General features: G+C 44.3%; 1 protein-coding gene across 2 annotated transcripts; it reads left to right on the top strand.

Annotated features, from left to right (window-relative positions):
• Positions 1-88: 88 nt before the first annotated feature.
• ankle1 (ankyrin repeat and LEM domain containing 1) lies at positions 89-25532 on the top strand. 2 transcript variants are annotated; one of them, XM_056243404.1, is made up of 9 exons: positions 89-327; positions 3909-4061; positions 4268-4373; positions 4575-4695; positions 15524-17647; positions 18786-18948; positions 19044-19206; positions 24658-24790; positions 24899-25532. In XM_056243404.1, the coding sequence occupies exons 1-9, from the start codon at positions 275-277 to the stop codon at positions 25060-25062; spliced, it is 3180 nt and encodes a 1059-aa protein (XP_056099379.1). In that variant the 5' UTR covers positions 89-274; the 3' UTR covers positions 25063-25532. The 2 variants fall into 2 exon arrangements, with proteins under 2 accessions (XP_056099379.1, XP_056099378.1); XM_056243403.1 differs by having other exon boundaries at positions 18780-18948.
• The last annotated feature ends 1617 nt before the right edge of the window (positions 25533-27149 follow it).

Here is a 27149-nt window from a genome sequence, read left to right as displayed (position 1 = left end):
ACTACACCTCCGCGACGGCAGATGGCGCTGTGAGTCTCTGTGAGTCACTACACCTCCGCGACGGCAGATGGCGCTGTGTCGTTTGGCCGCAGGGGAAAAACTGAATGGAGGGAATTTTGTTGTGGATGAAAGCGGTGCGAGGATAACCACTCTTGTTCAGGATGAAACTTCATCAAAACAAAGACAAAAAACATGTTTAAGAACCTTTTTGAGTTCTTTTCGCTGAGAGTTTAGACCATAGAAACATGGCATGGAAGCAGTTTAACTCACAATAATGGCGCAGTTAGAGGCTCTGCTGATCGATGCAGTCAGTGAGGCAGATGCCAGGTAAGGACTGACTTTTGAACTCTAAATATAAGTGTCTATTTATCACAACGGGCTGCATCTCAGTAACTATAACGCTTTGAGTCACGTTGTTCAAACTCTTACTTTAGGATAACTTAAACTTCCAGTGTCCTTGTAGATTTATAAAAGCTAAACAAGTAAACAATAAAACCATGCTGTCTTACAATAAGATAATCATGTTGGCATGTTGGGATCAAGCTGTCACCTAAACACAAATGATTATTTTCTATTTCTGATGGCCAAAACAACAGAAATAGGGTTTAGTGGTTTCATGAATTGCTTGTGCTCTGTAATAAATATTTTACTTTAAAGTCATTATAGATAATTTTGTACATTTGTAACGGAGCTCAATGTGTCTTTTTATTGAACACTGATGGAGAAACCCTTTTTTTGGAAAATAAATGTATGAGGTGGTGAAGCAAATGAGATAATATTGAGGTTATTGATACAAATCCTTTAATTAAAGTAATATGTTTTGTGTAATATCTAAGTTAATGCTTGATCAAAACACTTACTTGAACAAAGTTTGTACTATTTTCTGTTCCTTTTAATAAATAAAATAAATTTATTTTTATTCAGTAAAAACACCTTCATTAATGTTTAATTTGAATAAATAAAGTAATTTAAAAACAAAGGTAATATGGCTTTACAGTGATAACAATAACATGATAGCTATATGATTATTACATGGCATGGTTGGATTCTAATGTAGACGCAGGATTCTAACCGTAGAGAAGCAATACAATCGTTTTTAAATCAATAAACTCCTTTTTAAATCAATATTTTGTGTCAAATTATTGATTTATTTGGTAGGTAGCCATGTAATAAGCAGGATAATGTAGAGCGAGGCGTTATAGCGAATGCAACCCCTTCAGGCCTTCGCGTCGGGTCCTGATCCGCCTGTCGGGGTTGTATTCGCTATAACCGCCTCGCTCTACATTATCCCTTACTTATACATAATATGATTACCGTAAAACTTCAAATAATAGCCGAGTCCCAAATAGACGCCTGTCTCTTTTACACGCCGGGTGTGGCTGCAGGTTTGGGTAAATAAAAGCCGGTCTCAAATAGAGGCCGGGTCTGTTTTTTAGTTTCGGTTTGTATTTAATCTTCTAAAACCCGTCAGATCGTCCGCTTTTTGGGCGGCCCCCAAAGCAAATTTTTGTCCCACCAAAGCCTTTTTTGATCGGTGAGTGATGTAGAATAGAATGACTGCTGCGCTTGACAGGGCGCGTTACGAGCAGAGAGAGCGCTCCGGCCGCGCGCGCGCACTCTCACGTCTTCAAACAACACGAGCGCTGCCCTGCTCTCTCTCTCCCTCGCGCATATTAATCAAAATCAATGGACACGATAGTAAAAGATCGGAAGACCGCAGTTTCACGAGGAGCATTTGGAGATGTTTAGAGATTAGAGACTCTAGGCCTACAGTCAATGAACAACATCAACACTAAATTATAAAGGCCGGTCTCATATAGACGCCTGTCTCAAATACAAGCCGGTGCAGTTCGACGATTTGGGAAAATAAAAGCCCGGGCTACTATTTGAAGTTTTACGGTAATACCATATTTTAAAAATGACGGTTTCATTATAAATAATATTATGGTGATTATCTCTAAATTATTTATAACCGTCTGAATCTAACCATGTCATGTCAAGAATTGTACTTAAGTTAGCAGCTATTTATCATCGTGTGAATTACTGTATTGTGAAAGATGGCTTTTTAAAGGGATACTCCACCGTTTTTTCAAATTAAACTATGTTATTCTCTTATCTAAGACGAGTTGATACATACCTCTCTCGTCTCAGTGCGTGCACTACATCGCTCTGTCGGGCGGAGAGCTTTGAGAGCAGTTAGCTTAGCCCCATTCATTGTATATGGGCCAAACAGAGATGAAGTTAGAAGCGACCAAACACATCCACGTTTTCTCTATTTAAATATAGTTACACGAGTAGTTACACGACCAAGTATGGTGACACTAAATAAAATGTGGCGCATTTTATAAGCGGGTAAAATGGATAACTATAATGTATGGCGGAATAGCACTTATTGGGAGCACTTCGACTCAGCGCTGTAATATCTTCACTCGTGAAAAGTCCTCTCCCCCTCTCCCTCTCCCTCTCCCTCTCCCTCTCCCTCCGTCAACTCTGCACAAAAAACTACTAGGCTACTGCAGGCGTGCAGGTCACGTTGGTTCTATTGACGGAAATGACAGGGAGAGGGAGAGGGAGAGGGAGAGGGAGAGGGGGGAGAGGACTTTTCACGAGTGAAGATATTACAGCGCTGAGTCGAAGTGCTCCCAATAAGTGCTATTCCGCCATACATTATAGTTATCCATTTTACCCGCTTATAAAATGCGCCACATTTTATTTAGTGTCACCATACTTGGTCGTGTAACTACTCGTGTAACTATATTTAAATAGAGAAAACGTGGATGTGTTTGGTCGCTTCTAACTTCATCTCTGTTTGGCCCATATACAATGAATGGGGCTAAGCTAACTGCTCTCAAAGCTCTCCGCCCGACAGAGCGATGTAGTGCACGCACTGAGACGAGAGAGGTATGTATCAACTCGTCTTAGATAAGAGAATAACATAGTTTAATATGAAAAAACGGTGGAGTATCCCTTTAAAGGAGAACTCCGGCGCAAAATGAACCTTTGGTCTAATAAAACATTGGTACCTAGTCAACCGTTCTCTGAGATTTGTTTTCATGATAATCGAATGTAAAGAGTTTTATCTCTAAAAACTGTTTAGCGTATAACGCTAGTAATGGGGGCATTTAATAAGTAAAAAGAAATCGCTAGTTAATACCACTAACAAGACTCAAAATAGCCCCACACTAACACCGTAACATAATGAGGGTCTCTACATGCAAAACGAAGCATTGAGAACTTTGTAAGTGTACAGACCGTTTAATAAGAAGATAAAGATAAAGACAGTCCACTTCGTGTATACAGACAGGAGCCATCTTTGGAAAACAGTCTCGACTAATCAAACCACGAACGACGTGCTAAGTGAGCTGAACTGTATGAATGGCGTTCGTGGTTTGACTAGTCGAGACTGTTTTCCAAAGATGGCTCCTGTCTGTATACACGAAGTGGACTGTCTTTATCTTTATCTTCTTATTAAACGGTCTGTACACTTACAAAGTTCTCAATGCTTCGTTTTGCATGTAGAGACCCTCATTATGTTACGGTGTTAGTGTGGGGCTATTTTGAGTCTTGTTAGTGGTATTAACTAGCGATTTCTTTTTACTTATTAAATGCCCCCATTACTAGCGTTATACGCTAAACAGTTTTTAGAGATAAAACTCTTTACATTCGATTATCATGAAAACAAATCTCAGAGAACGGTTGACTAGGTACCAATGTTTTATCAGACCAAAGGTTCATTTTGCGCCGGAGTTCTCCTTTAAACTTTAGATTTAGACTTTTTTTAATTTACCTTTATTTGATATTTCATGCAATGGGTATTCTTCTGCAGCCAAGGTCAGTTCACAGCACTTGTTGGACTGTTGCATGCTGTCACGTGCAGATATGAGCGTGATCTTGTTATTGTTATGCAGGCGTGTCGAGTCTCTGCTGTGTCGGGGCGCTAATCCGAACGGGATCATCCGGGACGGCGTGGCAGCGGTTCATCTATCTTCAGGTAAAGAGTCTGAGAAAGGACTGCGTTGCCTGAAACTCCTCCTTCAGCACGGAGCCGACCCGAACCTCAGGTCAGTTACACCGTTAGACACGAGTGGTGCACTGCCATGCTATGATCATATCAGTTACACGCTAGCTTTCTAGGAATGCTTTGCTATGATTGGTCATTCACGCCATTCAGTGTAATAATAGAATAATGCCCGTGGCAAAGAAGTATTACTGAACATGATTCCTACATAGCTGTGTTGAAGATGCAGTTGTTGTTTTTGTTTTTTAGGAGTAGTGAGGATCTGACTCCATTGCATATTGCTGCATCTTGGGGGTGTTTTCAGAATCTCAGATTACTCTTAAGGAACGGTGGAAACCCAAACCTCACAGATCAAGTAAAGCATTCAGTGCATTCACATCTCCAGTATTGACCAGTATGGATGGAGGCCATCTGTATAGATCTAGACATTTAACTCTTTTTTTTTTAATTAAGTGAAAGCTGAAAGTGCCTTTTTAATTTTTTTAATTAACGTTTTTTTTTTTACACAATTGCTGAATGAGGAACCTTATAAAAGTGTTTACTGCTTTATTTCTAGGATGGGAATAAACCATCTGATCTGGCAGAACAGGAGGAGAACAGTAAATGTGCTAGTCTTCTTCAAGAGTATGAATCCCACACATCCAAAGAGGAACACGATGTACCCAAATTTCAATATTGTAAGATTTTTTGTTGTTATCGTTTAAGTTATTTATCAGGCCTTGTTCTAACACAGTTTGATTAAGGTCCCCCACTCTGCATATTTCACTGCTCCCTGTTCCCTACGCAGTTCACTGCTCCCTGTTCCCTATGCAGTTCACTGCTCCCTGTTCCCTGCGCAGTTCACTGCTCTCTGTTCCCTGCGCAGTTCACTGCTCCCTGTTCCCTGCGCTGTTCACTGCTCCCTGTTCCCTGCGCAGTTCACTGCTCCCCGTCCCCTACGCAGTTCACTGCTCCCTGTTCCCTGCGCAGTTCACTGCTCCCTGTTCCCTGCGCAGTTCACTGCTCTCTGTTCCCTGCGCTGTTCACTGCTCCCTGTTCCCTGCGCAGTTCACTGCTCCCTGTTCCCTGCGCTGTTCACTGCTCCCTGTTCCCTGCGCAGTTCACTGCTCCCTGTTCCCTACGCAGTTCACTGCTCCCTGTTCCCTGCGCAGTTCACTGCTCCCTGTTCCCTGCGCTGTTCACTGCTCCCTGTTCCCTGCGCAGTTCACTGCTCCCTGTTCCCTACGCAGTTCACTGCTCCCTGTTCCCTATGCAGTTCACTGCTCCCTGTTCCCTGCGCAGTTCACTGCTCTCTGTTCCCTGCGCAGTTCACTGCTCCCTGTTCCCTGCGCTGTTCACTGCTCTCTGTTCCCTGCGCAGTTCACTGCTCCCTGTTCCCTGCGCTGTTCACTGCTCTCTGTTCCCTACGCAGTTCACTGCTCCCTGTTCCCTGCGCTGTTCACTGCTCCCTGTTCCCTGCGCTGTTCACTGCTCTCTGTTCCCTACGCAGTTCACTGCTCCCTGTTCCCTGCGCTGTTCACTGCTCCCTGTTTCCTGCGCAGTTCACTGCTCCCTGTTCCCTGCGCAGTTCACTGCTCCCTGTTCCCTGCGCTGTTCACTGCTCCCTGTTCCCTATGCAGTTCACTGCTCCCTGTTCCCTACGCAGTTCACTGCTCCCTGTTCCCTGCGCAGTTCACTGCTCCCTGTTCCCTGCGCTGTTCACTGCTCCCTGTTCCCTATGCAGTTCACTGCTCCCTGTTCCCTGCGCAGTTCACTGCTCCCTGTTCCCTGCGCTGTTCACTGCTCCCTGTTTCCTGCGCAGTTCACTGCTCCCTGTTCCCTGCGCAGTTCACTGCTCCCTGTTCCCTGCGCTGTTCACTGCTCCCTGTTCCCTATGCAGTTCACTGCTCCCTGTTCCCTACGCAGTTCACTGCTCTCTGTTCCCTGCGCAGTTCACTGCTCCCTGTTCCCTGCGCTGTTCACTGCTCCCTGTTCCCTATGCAGTTCACTGCTCCCTGTTCCCTGCGCAGTTCACTGCTCCCTGTTCCCTGCGCTGTTCACTGCTCTCTGTTCCCTATGCAGTTCACTGCTCCCTGTTCCCTGCGCTGTTCACTGCTCCCTGTTCCCTATGCAGTTCACTGCTCCCTGTTCCCTGCGCTGTTCACTGCTCCCTGTTCCCTACGCAGTTCACTGCTCCCTGTTCCCTACGCAGTTCACTGCTCCCTGTTCCCTATGCAGTTCACTGCTCTCTGTTCCCTGCGCAGTTCACTGCTCCCTGTTCCCTACGCAGTTCACTGCTCCCTGTTCCCTGCGCTGTTCACTGCTCCCTGTTCCCTACGCAGTTCACTGCTCCCTGTTCCCTATGCAGTTCACTGCTCCCTGTTCCCTGTGCTGTTCACTGCTCTCTGTTCCCTGCGCAGTTCACTGCTCCCTGTTCCCTACGCAGTTCACTGCTCCCTGTTCCCTTTGCAGTTCACTGCTCCCTGTTCCCTTTGCAGTTCACTGCTCCCTGTTCCCTACGCAGTTCACTGCTCCCTGTTCCCTACGCAGTTCACTGCTCCCTGTTCCCTTTGCAGTTCACTGCTCCCTGTTCCCTATGCAGTTCACTGCTCCCTGTTCACTGCTCCCTGTTCCCTACGCAGTTCACTGCTCCCTGTTCCCTATGCAGTTCACTGCTCCCTGTTCCCTATGCAGTTCACTGCTCCCTGTTCCCTATGCAGTTCACTGCTCCCTGTTCCCTATGCAGTTTACTGCTCCCTGTTCCCTATAAAGTTCACTGCTCCCTGTTCCCTATGCAGTTCACTGCTCCCTGTTCCCTACGCAGTTCACTGCTCCCTGTTCCCTATGCAGTTCACTGCTCCCTGTTCCCTATGCAGTTCACTGCTCCCTGTTCCCTATGCAGTTCACTGCTCCCTGTTCCCTATGCTGTTCACTGCTCCCTGTTCCCTATGCTGTTCACTGCTCCCTGTTCCCTGTGCTGTTCACTGCTCCCTGTTCCCTACGCAGTTCACTGCTCCCTGTTCCCTACGCAGTTCACTGCTCCCTGTTCCCTGCGCAGTTCACTGCTCCCTGTTCCCTATGCAGTTCACTGCTCCCTGTTCACTGCTCCCTGTTCCCTACGCAGTTCACTGCTCCCTGTTCCCTATGCAGTTCACTGCTCCCTGTTCCCTATGCAGTTCACTGCTCCCTGTTCCCTATGCAGTTCACTGCTCCCTGTTCCCTATGCAGTTCACTGCTCCCTGTTCCCTATGCAGTTTACTGCTCCCTGTTCCCTATGCAGTTCACTGCTCCCTGTTCCCTATGCAGTTCACTGCTCCCTGTTCCCTACGCAGTTCACTGCTCCCTGTTCCCTATGCAGTTCACTGCTCCCTGTTCCCTATGCAGTTCACTGCTCCCTGTTCCCTATGCAGTTCACTGCTCCCTGTTCCCTATGCTGTTCACTGCTCCCTGTTCCCTATGCTGTTCACTGCTCCCTGTTCCCTGTGCTGTTCACTGCTCCCTGTTCCCTACGCAGTTCACTGCTCCCTGTTCCCTACGCAGTTCACTGCTCCCTGTTCCCTGCGCAGTTCACTGCTCCCTGTGCCCTACGCAGTTCACTGCTCCCTGTTCCCTTTGCAGTTCACTGCTCCCTGTTCCCTTTGCAGTTCACTGCTCCCTGTTCCCTGTGCTGTTCACTGCTCCCTGTTCCCTTTGCAGTTCACTGCTCCCTGTTCCCTGCGCTGTTCACTGCTCCCTGTACCCTTTGCAGTTCACTGCTCCCTGTTCCCTTCGCTGTTCACTGCTCCCTGTTCCCTACGCAGTTCACTGCTCTCTGTTCCCTACGCAGTTCACTGCTCTCTGTTCCCTACGCAGTTCACTGCTCCCTGTTCCCCATGCAGTTCACTGCTCCCTGTTCCCTACGCTGTTCACTGCTCCCTGTTCCCTACGCTGTTCACTGCTCCCTGTTCCCTGCGCTGTTCACTGCTCCCTGTTCCCTACGCAGTTCACTGCTCCCTGTTCCCCATGCAGTTCACTGCTCCCTGTTCCCTACGCCGTTCACTGCTCCCTGTTCCCTACGCAGTTCACTGCTCCCTGTTCCCTTTGCAGTTCACTGCTCCCTGTTCCCTTTGCAGTTCACTGCTCTCTGTTCGCTTCGCTGTTCACTGCTCTCTGTTCCCTGCGCAGTTCATTGCTCTCTGTTCTCTGCGCAGTTCACTGCTCTCTGTTCCCTACGCAGTTCACTGCTCTCTGTTCCCTGTGCAGTTCACTGCTCTCTGTTCGCTTCGCTGTTCACTGCTCTCTGTTCCCTGCGCAGTTCACTGCTCTCTGTTCCCTGGGCAGTTCACTGCTCTCTGTTCCCTACGCAGTTCACTGCTCCCTGTTCCCTACGCAGTTCACTGCTCTCTGTTCCCTACGCTGTTCACTGCTCCCTGGTCCCTGCGCAGTTCACTGCTCTCTGTTCGCTTCGCTGTTCACTGCTCTCTGTTCCCTACGCAGTTCACTGCTCTCTGTTCCCTACGCAGTTCACTGCTCTCTGTTCCCTACGCAGTTCACTGCTCTCTGTTCCCTACGCAGTTCACTGCTCTCTGTTCCCTACGCAGTTCACTGCTCTCTGTTCCCTACGCTGTTCACTGCTCCCTGGTCCCTGCGCAGTTCACTGCTCTCTGTTTGCTTCGCTGTTCACTGCTCTCTGTTCCCTACGCAGTTCACTGCTCTCTGTTCCCTACGCAGTTCACTGCTCTCTGTTCCCTACGCAGTTCACTGCTCTCTGTTCCCTACGCAGTTCACTGCTCCCTGTTCCCTGCGCAGTTCACTGCTCTCTGTTCCCTACGCTGTTCACTGCTCCCTGTTCCCTTTGCAGTTCACTGCTCCCTGTTCCCTGCGCTGTTCACTGCTCCCTGTTCCCTACGCTGTTCACTGCTCCCTGTTCCCTATTCAGTTCACTGCTCCCTGTTCCCTACGCAGTTCACTGCTCTCTGTTCCCTACGCAGTTCACTGCTCCCTGTTCCCTTTGCAGTTCACTGCTCCCTGTTCCCTGCGCTGTTCACTGCTCCCTACGCTGTTCACTGCTCCCTGTTCCCTATGCAGTTCACTGCTCCCTGTTCCCTATGCAGTTCACTGCTCTCTCTTCCCTACGCAGTTCACTGCTCCCTGTTCCCTTTGCAGTTCACTGCTCCCTGTTCCCTGCGCTGTTCACTGCTCCCTGTTCCCTACGCTGTTCAATGCTCCCTGTTCCCTACGCAGTTCACTGCTCTCTGTTCCCTACGCAGTTCACTGCTCTCTGTTCCCTACGCAGTTCACTGCTCTCTGTTCCCTACGCAGTTCACTGCTCCCTGGTCCCTGCGCAGTTCACTGCTCCCTGTTCCCTACGCAGTTCACTGCTCCCTGTTCCCTACGCAGTTCACTGCTCCCTGTTCCCTACGCAGTTCACTGCGCCCTGTTCCCCATGCAGTTCACTGCTCCCTGTTCCCTACGCTGTTCACTGCTCCCTGTTCCCTACGCAGTTCACTGCTCTCTGTTCCCTGCGCAGTTCACTGCTCTCTGTTCCCTGCGCTGTTCACTGCTCCCTGTTCCCTACGCAGTTCACTGCTCTCTGTTCCCTACGCAGTTCACTGCTCTCTGTTCCCTGCGCTGTTCACTGCTCTCTGTTCCTTACGCAGTTCAATGCTCCCTGTTCCCTGCGCTGTTCACTGCTCCCTGTTCCCTGCGCTGTTCACTGCTCCCTGTTCCCTACGCAGTTCACTGCTCCCTGTTCCCTACGCAGTTCACTGCGCCCTGTTCCCCATGCAGTTCACTGCTCCCTGTTCCCTACGCTGTTCACTGCTCCCTGTTCCCTACGCAGTTCACTGCTCTCTGTTCCCTGCGCAGTTCACTGCTCTCTGTTCCCTGCGCTGTTCACTGCTCCCTGTTCCCTACGCAGTTCACTGCTCTCTGTTCCCTGCGCAGTTCACTGCTCTCTGTTCCCTGCGCTGTTCACTGCTCTCTGTTCCTTACGCAGTTCAATGCTCCCCGTTCCCTGCGCAGTTCACTGCTCCCTGTTCGCTTCGCTGTTCACTGCTCCCTGTTCCCTGCGCAGTTCACTGCTCCCTGTTCCCTGCGCAGTTCATTGCTCCCTGTTCCCTACGCTGTTCACTGCTCCCTGTTCCCTGCGCTGTTCACTGCTCCCTGTTCCCTGCGCAGTTCATTGCTCCCTGTTCCCAACGCAGTTCACTGCTCTCTGTTCCCTGCGCTGTTCACTGCTCCCTGTTCCCTGCGCAGTTCACTGCTCCCTGTTCCCTACGCAGTTCACTGCTCCCTGTTCCCTGCGCAGTTCACTGCTCCCTGTTCCCTACGCAGTTCACTGTTCTCTGTTCGCTACGCTGTTCACTGCTCCCTGTTCCCTGCGCAGTTCACTGCTCCCTGTTCCCTACGCAGTTCACTGCTCTCTGTTCGCTTCGCTGTTCACTGCTCTCTGTTCCCTACGCTGTTCACTGCTCCCTGTTCCCTACGCTGTTCACTGCTCCCTGTTCCCTGCGCAGTTCACTGCTCCCTGTTCCCTACGCAGTTCACTGCTCTCTGTTCGCTACGCTGTTCACTGCTCCCTGTTCCCTGCGCTGTTCACTGCTCCCTGTTCCCTTCGCTGTTCACTGCTCCCTGTTCCCTACGCTGTTCACTGCTCCCTGTTCCCTGCGCAGTTCACTGCTCCCTGTTCCCTGCGCTGTTCACTGCTCCCTGTTCCCTGCGCTGTTCACTGCTCCCTGTTCCCTTCGCTGTTCACTGCTCTCTGTTCGCTTCGCTGTTCACTGCTCCCTGTTCCCTTCGCTGTTCACTGCTCTCTGTTCGCTTCGCTGTTCACTGCTCCCTGTTCCCTACGCTGTTCACTGCTCCCTGTTCCCTGCGCAGTTCACTGCTCTCTGTTCCCTGCGCTGTTCACTGCTCCCTGTTCCCTACGCTGTTCACTGCTCCCTGTTCCCTGCGCTGTTCACTGCTCCCTGTTCCCTGCGCTGTTCACTGCTCCCTGTTCCCTGCGCTGTTCACTGCTCCCTGTTCCCTTCGCTGTTCACTGCTCCCTGTTCCCTACGCTGTTCACTGCTCCCTGTTCCCTGCGCAGTTCACTGCTCCCTGTTCCCTGCGCAGTTCACTGCTCTCTGTTCGCTTCGCTGTTCACTGCTCCCTGTTCCCTGCGCAGTTCACTGCTCCCTGTTCCCTACGCAGTTCACTGATCTCTGTTCCCTGCGCTGTTCACTGCTCCCTGTTCCCTGCGCTGTTCACTGCTCCCTGTTCCCTTCGCTGTTCACTGCTCCCTGTTCCCTGCGCTGTTCACTGCTCCCTGTTCCCTTCGCTGTTCACTGCTCTCTGTTCCCTACGCAGTTCACTGCTCCCTGTTCCCTGCGCAGTTCACTGTTCCCTGCGCTGTTCACTGCTCTCTGTTCCCTACGCAGTTCACTGCTCCCTGTTCCCTGCGCAGTTCACTGCTCCCTGTTCCCTGCGCTGTTCACTGCTCCCTGTTCCCTATGCAGTTCACTGCTCCCTGTTCCCTACGCAGTTCACTGCTCCCTGTTCCCTGCGCTGTTCACTGCTCTCTGTTCCCTACGCAGTTCACTGCTCCCTGTTCCCTATGCAGTTCACTGCTCCCTGTTCCCTGCGCAGTTCACTGCTCCCTGTTCCCTGCGCTGTTCACTGCTCCCTGTTCCCTACGCAGTTCACTGCTCCCTGTTCCCTGCGCTGTTCACTGCTCCCTGTTCCCTGCGCTGTTCACTGCTCCCTGTTCCCTACGCAGTTCACTGCTCCCTGTTCCCTACGCAGTTCACTGCTCCCTGTTCCCTGCGCTGTTCACTGCTCCCTGTTCCCTATGCAGTTCACTGCTCCCTGTTCCCTGCGCAGTTCACTGCTCCCTGTTCCCTGCGCTGTTCACTGCTCCCTGTTCCCTACGCAGTTCACTGCTCCCTGTTCCCTGCGCTGTTTACTGCTCCCTGTTCCCTATGCAGTTCACTACTCCCTGTTCCCTACGCAGTTCTCTGCTCCCTGTTCCCTATGCAGTTCACTGCTCCCTGTTCCCTACGCAGTTCACTGCTCCCTGTTCCCTGCGCTGTTCACTGCTCCCTGTTCCCTATGCAGTTCACTGCTCCCTGTTCCCTGCGCTGTTCACTGCTCCCTGTTCCCTATGCAGTTCACTGCTCCCTGTTCCCTATGCAGTTCACTGCTCCCTGTTCCCTGCGCTGTTCACTGCTCCCTGTTCCCTATGCAGTTCACTGCTCCCTGTTCCCTACGCAGTTCACTGCTCCCTGTTCCCTGCGCTGTTCACTGCTCCCTGTTCCCTACGTAGTTCACTGCTCCCTGTTCCCTATGCAGTTGGGAAGTAATTTAATAGTAGTAATCTAATGTTTATATTTTAAAGCACTGAATCGCTATCAAATCGCGATGAATTCGATTGTTAGGATTTTTAATTGATTATTGATTGTCTGTTGTGATGCTTAATATGAAAATAAATATCATTTGTCAAATCTAATATAACCAAATTGCGTTTATTTACGCATACTAATATTATACCGTGCTCATGTAGTGAGCACTGCGTAGGGACCCTGTCAATGCAGCTCAGTTCATGAATCTCTCTCCTTAAACAAAGTCGGCTATTTCTTAAATGAACTTCAACAGTTGGGGAATAGATTGCATGTGTAACAGTACATTGGATCCGTGCATCAGCTCTTAAAGTGGAAGCAGCCCAATAAACTGCTGCAGTGTGTCATTAATGTTAACATCGAAAGAAAGAAAATTACTCGCTGCTCTTTAGTAGAGTTAGTAGGATTACTCTATATTTAAATAATACATCGAAGACTATACAGTATTGTTTTACATTTGTTTTTGTTATTATTTTTATTGTATTATTTAATATAAAAATATACAAAATAACACAAAGTGAAAAAGTGCCATTTTGGGGTTATGGAAACAACAGTTAACACGGTGAATACACAATACTAACATGAACTGTTAATGTTACATGGAAACTGCTCTTGATAATTATAATGAACATCATACCTTCATACAAATCCTTTCCAGCTAACACGCGACGTACCAAAGTAGATTTATTTGTACTTTTATTTTGAGATTTACTAAATTTGACAACACTCTTTTGCACTTTATAAATAGTGAAGATATACAGCGCGTGCCGCTGCATTTGTGCATGCAATTGAAGTGCGCTCTACGAGCACAGTATAGCGGCTGACAGGACAGGAAAGTTCCTTTTCTGTGTGAGAGACTTTTTACTTCCTAACGAAAATAACGTTATAATAATGACACTCACATATAGCCTGACAACATTTCATCCGACCGAAGTTTTTTGATCTGACGGAAGTGACCCCCTCAGAAGGGTCTTGCAACCCACCAGTTGAGAAACACTGCTTTAAGCTATTCCTAATCATCACTAATAGAGTGAATGGAATATGTTGCACATGTTGCCAAAAAATAGTTGTCAGTTTATGATACTTTCTTATCTGTTGATTTTAATACTTAACATAGGCCTACATTGCTGTTAAAGCTGCAGTCCGTATCTTTTCCTCTTTGTCGCCATCTCTCTGTTCGAAATCTGTAACTGCAGTGATTCGCGGAATTATCATCTTTACGTGGGTTGTAAATCGGCATGAAACAGCGCGGATGAACACAGTGCTTTGAGGCGAGTGCTGCTGTCAGTCACCGCGCTGTGTGGATACTGTCATACAGAATCAGAGATTCACTTTTTGAAAGTTTGACCAACATAAGAATTTTCATTAGAAAATGTCTTCTGAACAAGTAAGTAACATCCATTTTTGTTCTGACCAACTAAGGGGGAAAAAGCATTCGACATGATAAACTTTGTTAGATTTAATCAACGCGATTTACAGCAACCGTGCAAATTATAGCCTACTTTGTTCTCAAATTGTTCATGTTAACAACATCACATCAGCATTGCGTGACTAATGTTAAATTTAATAGTGTTTTATGGTTACCTGTGTAGTTCAGAATTCATATTCTCCATAATAGCAAAACGAGAAAGGCACAACAAAGGAAACTCCATAACTGTGAATTAAGAAAACGTACTGTTACACGATTGAACTATTGAAATGTCTTACTTGTTCAGCAGAAAAAAGCCGTCTCTTCTTCCGTTTCGAACCCCTTCAAAACACGGAGTTCACGCATTTTTCAAAAGCCCCGCCGATGTTTAAATCCTTGTGTTCACATGAGACGGTTTCTTTCTCTTTCTCTAGCCACCTTAAATCCGAAGTACGAAGTCTTTTGGGTTTTATAACTGCTGAATCTCCAGTTGACACTGATGATTGTTGTTTGGATCTTTCTGGATGCCATAAGTTTAATTATGTAAAGTGCTGCGAGAAAAGCCTATACATCTAAACATCTCGTCACGCGCAGTATAGCCGGCTAGCCGAAACTCCTTCTTTATGTGTACGGGTGTGACGTCATGACGCGAAGACATGCTCAAATTTCCCGCGGAAACCCACCAGTACCACTGGAATTAAAATCATTATTACAAGCTAACCGTTTTGAATCTAGCTATGGCAAGCAGATAGTTTTGACCACTGGCAGAATAAGTTTTTTTTAATATAATTATTTTGGATTATTTTTAACTTAAAAAAGTTACGGACTGGAGCTTTAAGAATAGCTAAAATACCCCCTTGAGTCTGTTTACAGCCTTCTATTTGTCATGTTGTATTATTTATTTTGGCCATCGGTATTGGTGATGGGTAACGGCCGATACTTGTTTCAGTGATCGGTAGGGCTGTCGCGGTGAAGGAATTTCCCTTGCGGTAATTTTGAGTGGCTCAATAGCGCGATATGCGGTATTACCGCCATTTATTTATTTATATTTATTTGTTGCTATAAATACGTGTTATGATGTGGTCAGCATACACAAAACCAATGTAACCGAAACTAAACAGTGTCTCTGCGCATTGAAAGACTGTCACTCAGCGCGCAGTTACATTGTTATGAGTCACGTTCATTCAACGAAAACGTTCAAAAAAGCTGATTCCTTAAATGATAGATGTAATGAAACAAGGCGTTAATTATTTTTTTTTTAACTTTGAGCTCCACTTTTCAAGGCTCAGCTGGCCAGCAATGCTTCACTTTTGGGCAAAGCTGAAGCTGCTTCACTTAATAGAGACCAATGCGTGACTCGCTGCTCTCCCCCCACGGCTTCCTCGCGCTGTGTAATGCTGACCAGCGCTGGCGCCATTCATGGTAAATAGCCTACCCTTACACGTTAAAAGGATGATACAAATATTTCGCTTTCCTTGGAAACGGCAACCTTTTCACGAATATACATGACTTGACTTCAAAGACAGACGCAGGTAATCGCACGCGCTCAGGCGATCTCATTCACTGTCTGTTTAGGCTTAAGTCCAAATCAAAATTTACAAAATATGTAAAGGGTGATTCCGCCAGAATCAGAATTGGGAACCAGTGTTCTAAAAGAAGTGTTCTACCAAAGTCAAAGATAATACATAGTTTTGTCTATTGTTTGTGTATGGAGAACAAATTATACTATCATAATATTCTGTATTCTTCCTTTTTTTCTAGCAATCCTTTCTGGCCAGGCCATGAGTGACAGTTCGTTCAGTCCAGAAGCGTCAGTGCTGATTCCTCCTGGAGCAGAACCGCTGAGCAGCACACGACTGTCCTCGTTTTCCAGACACAGTGGAAAACCTTTGAACAGAGAAAGTCAGGCTTTCTGGCTCTCAGATATGTCAGATCTCGAGTCACATGATTCTCATATTTGGAATAATGGTGAAATTTGTAAAGAGTTACCCATATTGTCTAGTACTTGTCTTTCTGTCGTGGACAATAAGGCCAATCCAGAGTTAAAATCTGAAAATCAGCATCAAGCCACAGATAGTGACTGTGATGTTTTGCAGTCTCAGAATATCCCTGTTCGTTCTCAACAGGAAAACCGGAGGAGTGTCACCTTCAGAGGAACTATTGATTATTTGCCCATTATCGGACAAAATGATCATCTGCAGTTCTCTCTCGATCAGTCTAGTGATCTTACATTAGATCTTTCTGAATACCCTGATTTCCTAGATAATAAACGAATGGCTACTGTGTTACAGAATCAGGGAATCGATGTCACGTGTCCCGATGATGTATTCATTTTTTCCAAAGAAGTCGACACATTGGAAGATGAATTTGATAAGACTGTTGTGGGGCCTGTACCACATGATGATGATGATGATAACGATGATGATGAATTTAAGAGCATCATCCAGCCCCTCATTAGTAGTGGCTCTAGCGAGTACAATAGCTGTGGCAGTGAACCATACCAGAGCCCAACTGAAGGTTCTGTGGAAAATGGGTTTACCAGTACTAAAGACAATGGAAATTCTCCTTTGACCAAACCCTGGGCCCAGAAATCCGAATCGACTGTAGGACAGAGTGGGTTAGTTTTTAGTGTTAAAGATGTACGCCTTTCCTTTGTTGGAGATGGAAACAGACACCTGCCAGTAGGAGTCAGGAGTCATATTGAAGAAGCGAGTTTATCTGCAATTGGCGGAAATGCTGGTAAAGTTGAGGTGGCCAGTAATGAAACTGATATTCCAAGTCCATTTGTCACTGGGAGAACAAGGTCCAGATTGAGTCGTCATTCAGAGAGAATAAGCCAAAAACTGGCCTCCTTACAAACCAGCTCTTGCCTCTTTGAACAGACGCTACCCACTGTTACCCGTTTGCGACGCAACACAGTCAAGTCACCATATGGTACATCAAAGCACAATCTTGACGAAGACTGCTTCAATGGAGAAAGCATAATGGAGGATGTTGACTCGCAGTTGAGCTCTCTGAAGTTATCTGTGAGCTCAGATGGCCAAAGCCAAGCTGACACACACATGTTATCCGAGAGCATGGCTGACACCGTCTTAATTTCTGAAAGGAGTGTTGAATCACAGTTGGAAACGAGTGCCAGTGAGTATGGTAATAAGGTAATCACTCCTGTTTTTTACAAAGGGTTAGTAGACCATTTGACTGATGTACAAGAAGTGAAGCAAACCACAACAGAAACGTCACAGTTCATCCCTACTGCTGTAGGAAACAAAGAGTCCTGTGTTACATGTGGACTTACTTCTCAAGGGTCTTTGCCATTTCAGGTAAATAACTCAGAATCTCCTTCCAGTTTGACGTATGAATCCCCAAAAGCACAGAAGAATCCATGTGCTTATTCAGGGCGCTCTGGATGTACACCTCGGTATAGCATGAGCCGACTGTCAGTCCACTCGTCGCGACAGACACTGGCAAACCTTTCTTGCACACTTGGTGGACAGCCTTTAACTACTGATACCGATGAACTTGTGGAATACCTTTATACTGACACTGAAGAGGGCCATGAGCTCATTGAGACCCATGTTCCTCCAACAGCCAATACCTCCTTCAGTTCTAGCATAAGCACCAGTAACTCTGAAGACACACTTCTTTATGATTGGCGCTCGCTTCAGCTCGGGTCTACAAGTCCAGGCCTCAACACAGAAAGCTGTCGTCCCAAACAGGATGATGTTGGAGTAAGTGGCTTAACCGACAAGGAACTCAGAAACAAGTTAATTGAGATGGGAGAAGATCCAGGACCCATAAACAGTCAAACCCGCCCACTGTACGTGCAGAAGTTGAAGAGATCCCTTCAGAACCCCAGAATCCCTCTGAGCCCCACTAATTTCAGTGGTAAGTACACAAAATAAAATGCATAACATGACATAAAGCCAAGGTACTCAACAGGTGGCCATCTGGCCCATGCAGGGCTCCAGACTGCGACCAATTGGTCATATTTTGTGACCATTTTTCCTGCCGGTGCGACCTTTATTTAGGTTGCGTTGTTGCGACCACAACGTTGCTGAGCAGTGAATGCAAACAAAATGAAAGCGGAATGAAAATGCCCTACTCATTTATGCTTCACGGACCATTTATTAGTTCGGACCAATAATAGACAGCGCAGCGCCCCAAACTTGCCAGTCGCAGGCCGATCTCGTTCACGCAACACTGTTACTAGGAGATCCAGACTCTGGAGATCCAGTGAAGAAATCCATTGAATTCGCCTCAGAATTAATAACATCATCGCTGTGAGATCCAGTGAGAAACATTCTGATTTGGCGCAGAGTTCTCTGTTATAAACCATAGATATTAGATCAAACAGCGCTGACGTGGAAACCAGGAGAAACACTTATAGAAGGCCTTCAGTCCACAAATCAGCAACATTCACCATGGATGTAGGCTAATGTAGTAACTCTAACCATAACTATGGTATTGTGACAGAAATAGTCAAACGCTTACAAGTACTAGGCTACACATCTTTTTCCAGCACTTCAAAACTATAATAATATCATACATAAATGTTATTTTTAATATGATGACAACACATTTTTTGTTCATCCTTCAAAGATTGTCCTAAAACAATTTTTTAAAAGATTTTAAGGAAAACTCTTATTTAAACACTTATTTGAAATAAATAAATAAATAAAAATTACCATTGTAAACAGTAGAATGCTTTTTGACTATTTTCACTCACTAATATAATTTTTTTTCACTCGTTTTGCTTTTTAAGTAATATTAAGACATTATGAATGATAATAATTAAAGTTAATTTCATCTACACCCTAAATTAAGCTTAGAGCTTTATAATTTGTCAGTCCCAGTCCTACCACATATTTTTGTCTGTGCTGCTGCCCTCAAATGTTAGTCTGGAGCCCTGTGAACTTAAAGTTACTTGGGCCTTAAAAGTTGAGTTCCTCTGGAATAAAGAGTACATGATCAATATTAGCATATAAATCTCTTACTTTATCATGCATTTCTTTCTAAGCTGCAGGTTACAGCCCAGAACTCGAAAATGCACTTCACAGATTCCTGCTTCCTAACTGTCAAGCTGATGAGCTCGCTCTGTGTGAGCAGTTTGATAAGCCAGATCAGAATAAGAGATGGCGTGAGGGTTTCATTAAGTCCAGCTTTAACTACCTGCTGCTTGACCCACGGCATGTATTTTCTTTTACATTTTGTTGCCTTTATTTGAACAATGACTGTTTCTTTTTATTGTTTACTAACATTTTCTCCCACTGCTGTTTTATAGAGTGACAAAGAATCTACCATATCGAAGTCAATCCATGATCCCTAAAGAATGTTTTCAGACATTCATCAATGCGGTTTTCTATGTTGGGAAGGGCAAGCGTTCTAGACCTTACAGTCACCTCTACGAAGCTCTGGAATATTTCAAAGGAGACAAGACCTCCAAGGTCAGATGTGTCCTTATTTGATCATTCTTTATGTGTGATTTTTAGACAATGATGAATGAAGAGAAAAATCTTTTTAAAGATGTACACTACCTGTTACGATCTTTAAAGATCTAGGGAATGGAACGTAACATCACTGCTGGTAGAATGGAATGAGCAGAAATAACCATGAATACATTGGTATCATTGCCAAAAGTCAGTCATTTTTTCACAAAAGCCAAAGCCACTAGTTACAGTGCATGAGCTATTTACAATGTGGTAAAGACAAATAAAGAAAGGGAAAAAGGAAACACAAATAACGTTGGGAAAAGGAATCTGACTGGTACCAAGTTACAGAACCAAATAAAAGCCAAATAATTCCCTTAAAGCTACTCCTCATGCTCTCTAAACTACCGAAAGAAATATGTTAAAAATAAACCGAATTGTTCGGTGTACTGTATGTGATGCCCTAAATATCCTACTCTAGCTATAGAAAACAAAAATACAAGGTGGCGCACACTCCTTACCTAGTGTGTCTAACACTTGACCTTACAGACATTCTGTATCTAGCACTGTGTATATCGCACATCTGCTTACCTGTTCTCTTTTCCACCACAAAGGAACAACAACCTCCGTCAAATAGCGGCATAAAGCCCAGACAATAAAGTTATGAGTGCTAGATTCACAGAATGGGATACGATAACAAATTATGACAAAAGGTACAGAACTCAAGTCAAGTCACCTTTATTTATATAGTGCTTTTTACAATACAGATTGTTTCAAAGCAGCTTTACAGAGATAACAGGAAAATGATGTTGAAATAATATTGTTAAATGTAAAATTAAATGTCCCCAACTAAGCAAGCCAAAAGCCAATGGCGACAAAGGCAAAGAAAGGCGAAAAAGGCGACAGTGGTAAGGAACCAAAACTCCATCAGGTGACAGAATGGAGAAAAAAACCTTGGGAGAACCCAGGCTCAGTTGCTCAGTTCTCCTCTGGCCAACGAACCAACAGTGTGTGATTATGATCAGGCAGCATTACAGGTCAGAGGTCAGATTGGATCGGAACATTCACAATATTTATCCAGTTCCTCTGGTTGGAGGTCGGAGTCACGCCGGTATGGAGACGAGATGTAGAGGTGTCCATGAGGCCTTCACAGTGCTGATGAGGCTGCACTGCAGGGATGAGATGTGGACGTGTGCAGGCGCAGGTCCAACGGCTGATCTGGATACGGCCCGGATCCGGCTGACTTCAGTAAACCTCGAAATAAACAGAAAGACTAAAATTAGCGTAGATGCCATTCTTCTTATGACTTAACAAGTACATCAGGTGTTATAGGAAGTGTTCCCGGTTCCGGCTGACCTAATCTATGCAGCCTAATAATCATTTAACTGTTTTGAATAATAGGAATTTATAGTGAACTCTAGCGGCTGCATTTTGGACCAGCTGTAGTTTGTTTATTAAGCGTGCAGGGCAACCACCCAGTAGAGCATTACAATAATCTAGCCTTGAGGTCATGAACGCATGAACAAGTTGTTCTACATTTGTCATTGAGAGCATATGATGTAATTTATATTTTTAAAATGGAAAAATGCGGTTTTACAGATACTAGACACGCGATTTTCAAATGAAAGATTGTTTTCAAAGAGCACACACACACACACACACACACAGGTTCCTAACCGACGACGGAGACTTGACAGAGCAGCCATCAAGTGTTAGACAGTATTCTAGGTTATTACGTGAGGAAGTTTTTTGTGCATTAATTAGAATCTCTGTTTTTTCAGAAGTAAGTAGTAGGAAATTACTAGTCATCCAGTTTTTTATATCAGCTATGCATTCCGTTAATTTTGTAGATTGGTTAGTTCTGTCATCCTAACTCAAACCACTTAACACACATACTGCTCCACCACACGAGGCACGCCAGAAGGCTTTAAACCAGCAGGGCTGCAGCGGATTGGACGCAGAGAAGACGACTGATGATGACTGACAGGTGACACGTGACCTGAGAGCAAGATAGTGGACTGAGAGAGAAATAGTCAAGTCCCCTTCATTTATAAAGCGCTTTTAACAGTAGGGATTGTTTCAAAACAGCTTTACAGTTCTAATAGAAATTACCGTAACAGATTGTTTAGGCTTTACAACAGCATTAGGATAAATTTATTGTCCAGCTAAAGTTAGTTTTGATTGATTCACTTCCGTTGTGAAGATCATTAGTTATTAACTTAGGGGCCGCAAACACGACACCGCTCTAACAGAAAAACTCTTAACGCGCTCCGGCCGCCCATCCACAAAAAACTGCCTGGTGTCTCGAGAACGCACTCCCTGAAATTGGTTCGAAGGTGCAAACGATTATCCGTTATCTCTGTGCTAAACTTGTAAACGCAGATGGCGCGCACATGCGTATTACGTGTTCAGTCCATAGGTATGTGCGTTTGAATATATATGTGCGCAGGCGTGTAGTCCTTCTTCACAAATCAACCCTCAACAAACTACTTGTCTGGTCTTAAAAATGTATAATACAGAAATTTCTGTCGCGTCTGCGTAGCTATGCGAACCGGAATTATCCCGACAACGTTTTATCTGAACAGAGGAAAAGAGAGGGAGGCCTTCACAGGGAGAGATATAGTGAGAGACGGAGGGAAAAGCACAATAGAAGCATGAACGTAACACTACCATTCAAAAGCTGTATTTAAACAAAACAATAATATTGTGAATTTATATTATTATTATTAATAGTATTCATTTTGAAATGTAATTATTTAAATTTAAATTATTACATTTAATTTTATCTGTAATGGAAAAGGCCCATTTTCAGCATGGCTTGAGGGCTTTCTCTTTAAAACACGCCAAAGGTGTTCTTTTGGATCCAAGCCAGGCTAGGTCATATCTTTTCTTTAAAAACTCTTGCATGATTTTGTCAGTGTGACTTGGATCATAATGAATATTCCTTCTCTGCCAGAAAATCTGTCTGGAGATTGGGAGTCACCTTGTCAACAGTAATTTAGTCTGGCATTGATGGTGCATCTATAAAAGTCATCTTCCCAACACTGCTTGCAACCATGCTGCTCAATATCAAAACTTTATTTATCTGAAGCATTTATCATAAGGCCCTTTTCATTGTCATTATTTATTTGAATAATATGTGTAGCCTTTTAAACATTGGTACAGTATGTCAGAATGGGCTGTCTGTATGATTACTCAGGCTTGCAGTTTAACACAGTTTTATTATTCATACCACAATGGTGAATAGGTGTGTCTATAAAGGTTATCATATATATCATCTTGAAAAAGTCTCTATTTTAAATTCACAGCAATATATTAAATAATTTCTATAATAAAAAATTATATAAAACTACCGTAGTTATACAAAGGAACCAGATCTATGCATTTATTTTGAAACTGAGAGAAAAAGATTAGGCTTAAAATATATCTTATCCTGTGATTCCCTCTTGTGGGCAACATTAATGTCACAGTCTTCTTCTTTCTGAAATGGCTGGTAGTTTAGACTAGCGCTTCTCAAACCTGTCCTGGAGGAGCCCAGCACTGCACATTTTGTGTGTCTCTCTTATCAGACACACTTAATTCCGTTCTTGCAATCTCCACTATTGTGGTAATGAGTTGAATCAGGTGTTTTAGATGAGGGAGACATTCAAAATGTGAAGTGCTGGGCTCCTCCAGGACACGTGCGAAAACTGCTGGTTTACTGAATCAAAATTCTTTTGATATCTTTTTGCCAGCATGGTCTAGAGTTGATGTGTGCGAAGTTGGGTGGAGATCTAACTAATTGTCTAAGTGTTTTTCAGATAATTAGAAAGGCAGATACATTTTATAGAAACACATTAAAATGATATATACACTTGTTAGCCATTAAAACTAAAATTCAGAAGAAACAAGAATTTTGAAACTATTATACATGCACTATATGTTGTGGAGTAATCACATTTGGGTTGTATAACAATTTCGGGATGGAATAGATTCAATTTAGGCTTTTATTAATATATAATTATTGACTGATGCTGCTACATAGAAATATGAAAGCTCAGCTCAAAAACAGAAGGTCAGCCGTTCTTGCGTGACGTGAGGACAAATCTCATCGGTGCACCAGCGCAAATAGAAAGTGCTGCTGTTTAAAGTGCTTCCCTGAACTGATGGCTGAAGTAGCTCCATGTCTGGGCTGTTGTCGGAGCATTGACCAGGGAGAGTGTTGGGGGGAACAGGCCTACTTTTCTTAAAGAAAAAACTCTGTCTATTTCTTTTCATTGTTCATCGTCTGTGTTTTTGCGTTTATTTTCCTGATGCTGATTGCCGTGGCCTAGTTTACACTGGAGGTCTTGATGCCCAATTCTGATTTGTTGCCTATTTTTTACCGTCCGTTTACACGTTCTTTAAATTGTGACCCATGTCAGATTCATGTGTTTACACTTGACATAGATCTGAAACATCGCGCATGTTTAAAGGGGGTTCTTGCACAGATGGACGAGCGCGCAGCGAGAGAGATCTCAGGACTGGTGGGAACATACAACACGATCTCATGAAAGTGCGTATCTATAGCACAAATTTGATTTCTCGTGCCATTTATATGCCTAAAATAGTTGTTGCATGCATATGATACGCACTGTAAACGTGCGTATTAAACGCCATAAAGTGCGTATCATATGGACGCAAAAGCTATTTTTGCCGTAAAGGGCACAATAAATAAAGTTTGTGCAATAGACACACTTTCATGAGATCGTGGCGGGCTTTAACGAGGAGCAGTGGGGTCCGAAATTTTAGGATGAGCAAGCCAACCTTTGATATGTTGTCAACGTTAGTCCACATTCCTCTCCTACGACGACACAACGTTTCTTCGGGCCATCCGTCCCTTTGCAGATGCGCATCGGAGTTTCTCTCGTCATTAAACCGCGGAGACGCAGCCTAATGCCTCAGAAAATCCGATCTGCCTGTTTACATGACAGTCGCATTGGCACATAGTTATTAACACATATGAATGAGGCCTGAAACCGATCTCGAAATATCCGAATGCATGCTTTTTTTCCTGTTTACACGGTCATAGAACACATCCGATCTATCACATATGAGCAAAAAATCGGAATTGGGACACTTTTCACTGACAGTTTAAACGAGGCCTGATTCTCTGGTGCTCAGGTCGCAATTTCAATCACACAGCACGGAGCACGAGCAGTGTAGGCCTACAGGAATATCTGGACCACAGCCAATCAGAGGCAAAGACCCGCCCCATCACTGTCTCTGATTGGTTTAGACCACGATAGGATCCAACCATGAGTGTGAGTTCCGTCAAAGGAGAACAAGCGCTTAGTTTGTGGAGAGGCAGCGGATGCGAGGACGTTAGGTGCACCGGTGCTACCTAGGAAAAATTTTAGTCGCACCCTTACAAATTTTGGTTGCATGTGCGACATGGTTCTTAATATTAATCATAAATTCTATGATGGTATTTTTCTCTCATGTCTCCAGAAACTCTGCTCAAAAGTGCAGCACATCCTGCAGGTCTGGAACGCTGGGCACGGAGTAATATCTCTGCACTGTTTCCAAAACGTCATTGCTGTGGAAGCGTACACGCGTGAGGCTTGTATGGTGGATGCCATTGGTAAAGAGATCTGAAATTGACTGCTTGGATAGTTATAAATGTTTTTGCAAACACATTTCCATCTTACTGTAATAATTGTTAATTGTTGTCATGTTGATCTTCCATCAGGGCTGAAGATGCTCACAAACCAGAAAAGAGGAGACTACTATGGTGTTGTGTCAACTTGGTCTGTGCGGAGAAAACGGGAGTTAGGTGTTCATCTGCTTTATCGGGCGATGCAGATCTTCTTAGCTGAAGGAGAACGACAGCTCCGACCCGCCGACATCCGATGAACCATAGACACTGTGGCATTACAGAAACCATAATAGTGAAGCATATGCATACGCTTTTGTTCACTATTTCAATAACACTGACATATTGCTTACATATCAGCATGTTATCATTTAATGAGGACCAGCTACTGTTCAGTAAATAAAAAATACAAACCACAGAATATCAGCTGTTCAAATTCCAAATTTTAATAAATGTTTATTTAAAAAAAATAAAAAATTGTAAACTCATTGCAATGGTTATTCCACTATTAAAAAACCAGCAGCATGCTGTGGTGGATTATTGCAAATGTCATTACATAAATCATTTTGACAGTTTTTAAATCCTTATCCATTTTGTGAAATTAGGTCTTAGATATAAATCTGTAATATTTGTATTTTTTAGTTTTTATATGACGTGTGTTAGAGCTGATTGTTAGCTGATTAAGCTAGTTGTTTTTACTTCATTACGTAAATAAAAAAGTGAAAGAATATTTCTGAGTTGATTAATGGAAGACAGAAAAAAATAATTTGCTTTATCCTAAGTGTCTTACATTTATTTTAATGTATGTATATTTTTTATCATTTCATGTTTTCTCTGGTAAATAAAAACCTATGACTGGCTATGCTATCACCATATTTTACTCTTTGAGCAACATTGCTGTTGAATATCATTGTTCTTAAATAGATTGTGTCGCATACATTTGTACAAAAACTATATATTATATCTGACTTAAGGTCAAGTCATCTTTATTTATTAAGCACTTTTTAACAGTATGGATTGTTTCAAAGCAGCTTTACAGTTATAATCGAAATTACTGTAACAGATTGTTTGGGCTTTACAACAGCATTAGGATAAAGTTATTCTCCAGCTAAAGGTAGTTTTGATTGATTCAGATCTGAATACGGCCTGGATCCGGCAGACTGCGGTAAACCTCGGGATAAACAGAGAGACTAATATTAGCATAGACGCCATCCTTCTTATGATGTAACGAGTACATCAGGATTTAAGGGAAGTGTTCCCAGTTCCGGCTGACCTAATCTATGCAGCCTAACATTGAATTATAGAAGTCTATAGTGTGTTATGTGTATGCTAGGCCAAAGAGATGTGTTTTTAGTCTAGCTTTGAACTGACAGAGTGTGTCTGCTTCCCGGACAATGGTAGGAAGACTGTTCCAGAGTTTTGGTGCTAAATAGGAAAAGGATCTCCCGCCAGCAGTCGATTTAGATATTCTAGGTATTATCAACTGGCCGGAATTTTGAGATCGCAATAGACGTGAAGGACTATAATGCGTTAAGAGCTCGCTCAAGTACTGCGGAGCAGTACCTAGGGTTTTGTTTATTTTCTTCTAATAGGGTTGAAAAATAAGCAGATCTAGCAGCTTTTAAGGCCTCTCTGTATGCAATTGTGCTCTCTTTCCATGAAATGCGAAATACCTCTAGTTTTGTTTTCTTCCAATTGCGCTCCATTATTCTGGCTGCTCTCTTTAGGACCTGAGTGTGCTCGTTGTTAGGGCAGGCTCTAGCCCTTTGGTTGCCCTAGGCGAGATTGAGTTTTGCGCCCAATGAGTGAAGGGTTAGGGTTAGGGTTAGGTCTAGTATTTATTAAACTAAACAAAAATGCTCTTATAGTCACTCCAAAACTTCAACAAGCTAATTTTGACTTGAAGGATCAACTGTAATATATTGTTCAGCCAAATGCTACAAATCATCCTACATAGTTGCATTGTACAAATACATTTTATCTGACCATGTAACTTGTAGTAGATAAATTACAATTACTACCACCACTACTATTATTACTAATCTATTAGGCTGCTACAAGGCTAAGGGGGTTTCGGGGGTATGCCCCCCCATAAGAAAATTGTGTGCATTTTAATGTTAAATTCATCATTCTGGTGCACTTTGAGAGTTCAAAATTAAAAGCTCCGACCCACATTTATTGTGCAAATTGAACAAAGAAAAATTAAAAGTTACCTCTTCTAGTTACAGTGTCTGTCTACCTTACACTACTACATAATAATAGTTATAATATTAATCCCATGACAGTAATAGCCATAGGCTATATTGTAAAACAAATGCACTGAAAAATAAAGGAAACTTTCATAATT

The sequence above is a fragment of the Rhinichthys klamathensis genome, unplaced genomic scaffold (genome assembly GCF_029890125.1).
Source record: "Rhinichthys klamathensis goyatoka isolate OS25496 unplaced genomic scaffold, OSU_Roscu_1.1 h1tg000792l_1, whole genome shotgun sequence".
Lineage (NCBI taxonomy): Eukaryota > Metazoa > Chordata > Actinopteri > Cypriniformes > Leuciscidae > Rhinichthys > Rhinichthys klamathensis.
Note: the sequence above shows the minus strand (reverse complement) of the source record. Positions and strands in the feature narration are given on the sequence as shown.

Bases quoted from the DNA above. Each gene is read 5' to 3' on its own strand.
- ankle1 (XM_056243403.1), top strand. From the start codon at position 275: ATGGCGCAGTTAGAGGCTCTGCTGATCGATGCAGTCAGTGAGGCAGAT. The intron at 4,696-15,523 runs GTAAGATTTTTT...CTTTTTTTCTAG, and splicing joins TGTACCCAAATTTCAATATT to CAATCCTTTCTGGCCAGGCC. The intron at 18,949-19,043 runs GCATGTATTTTC...GCTGTTTTATAG, and splicing joins TACCTGCTGCTTGACCCACG to AGTGACAAAGAATCTACCAT.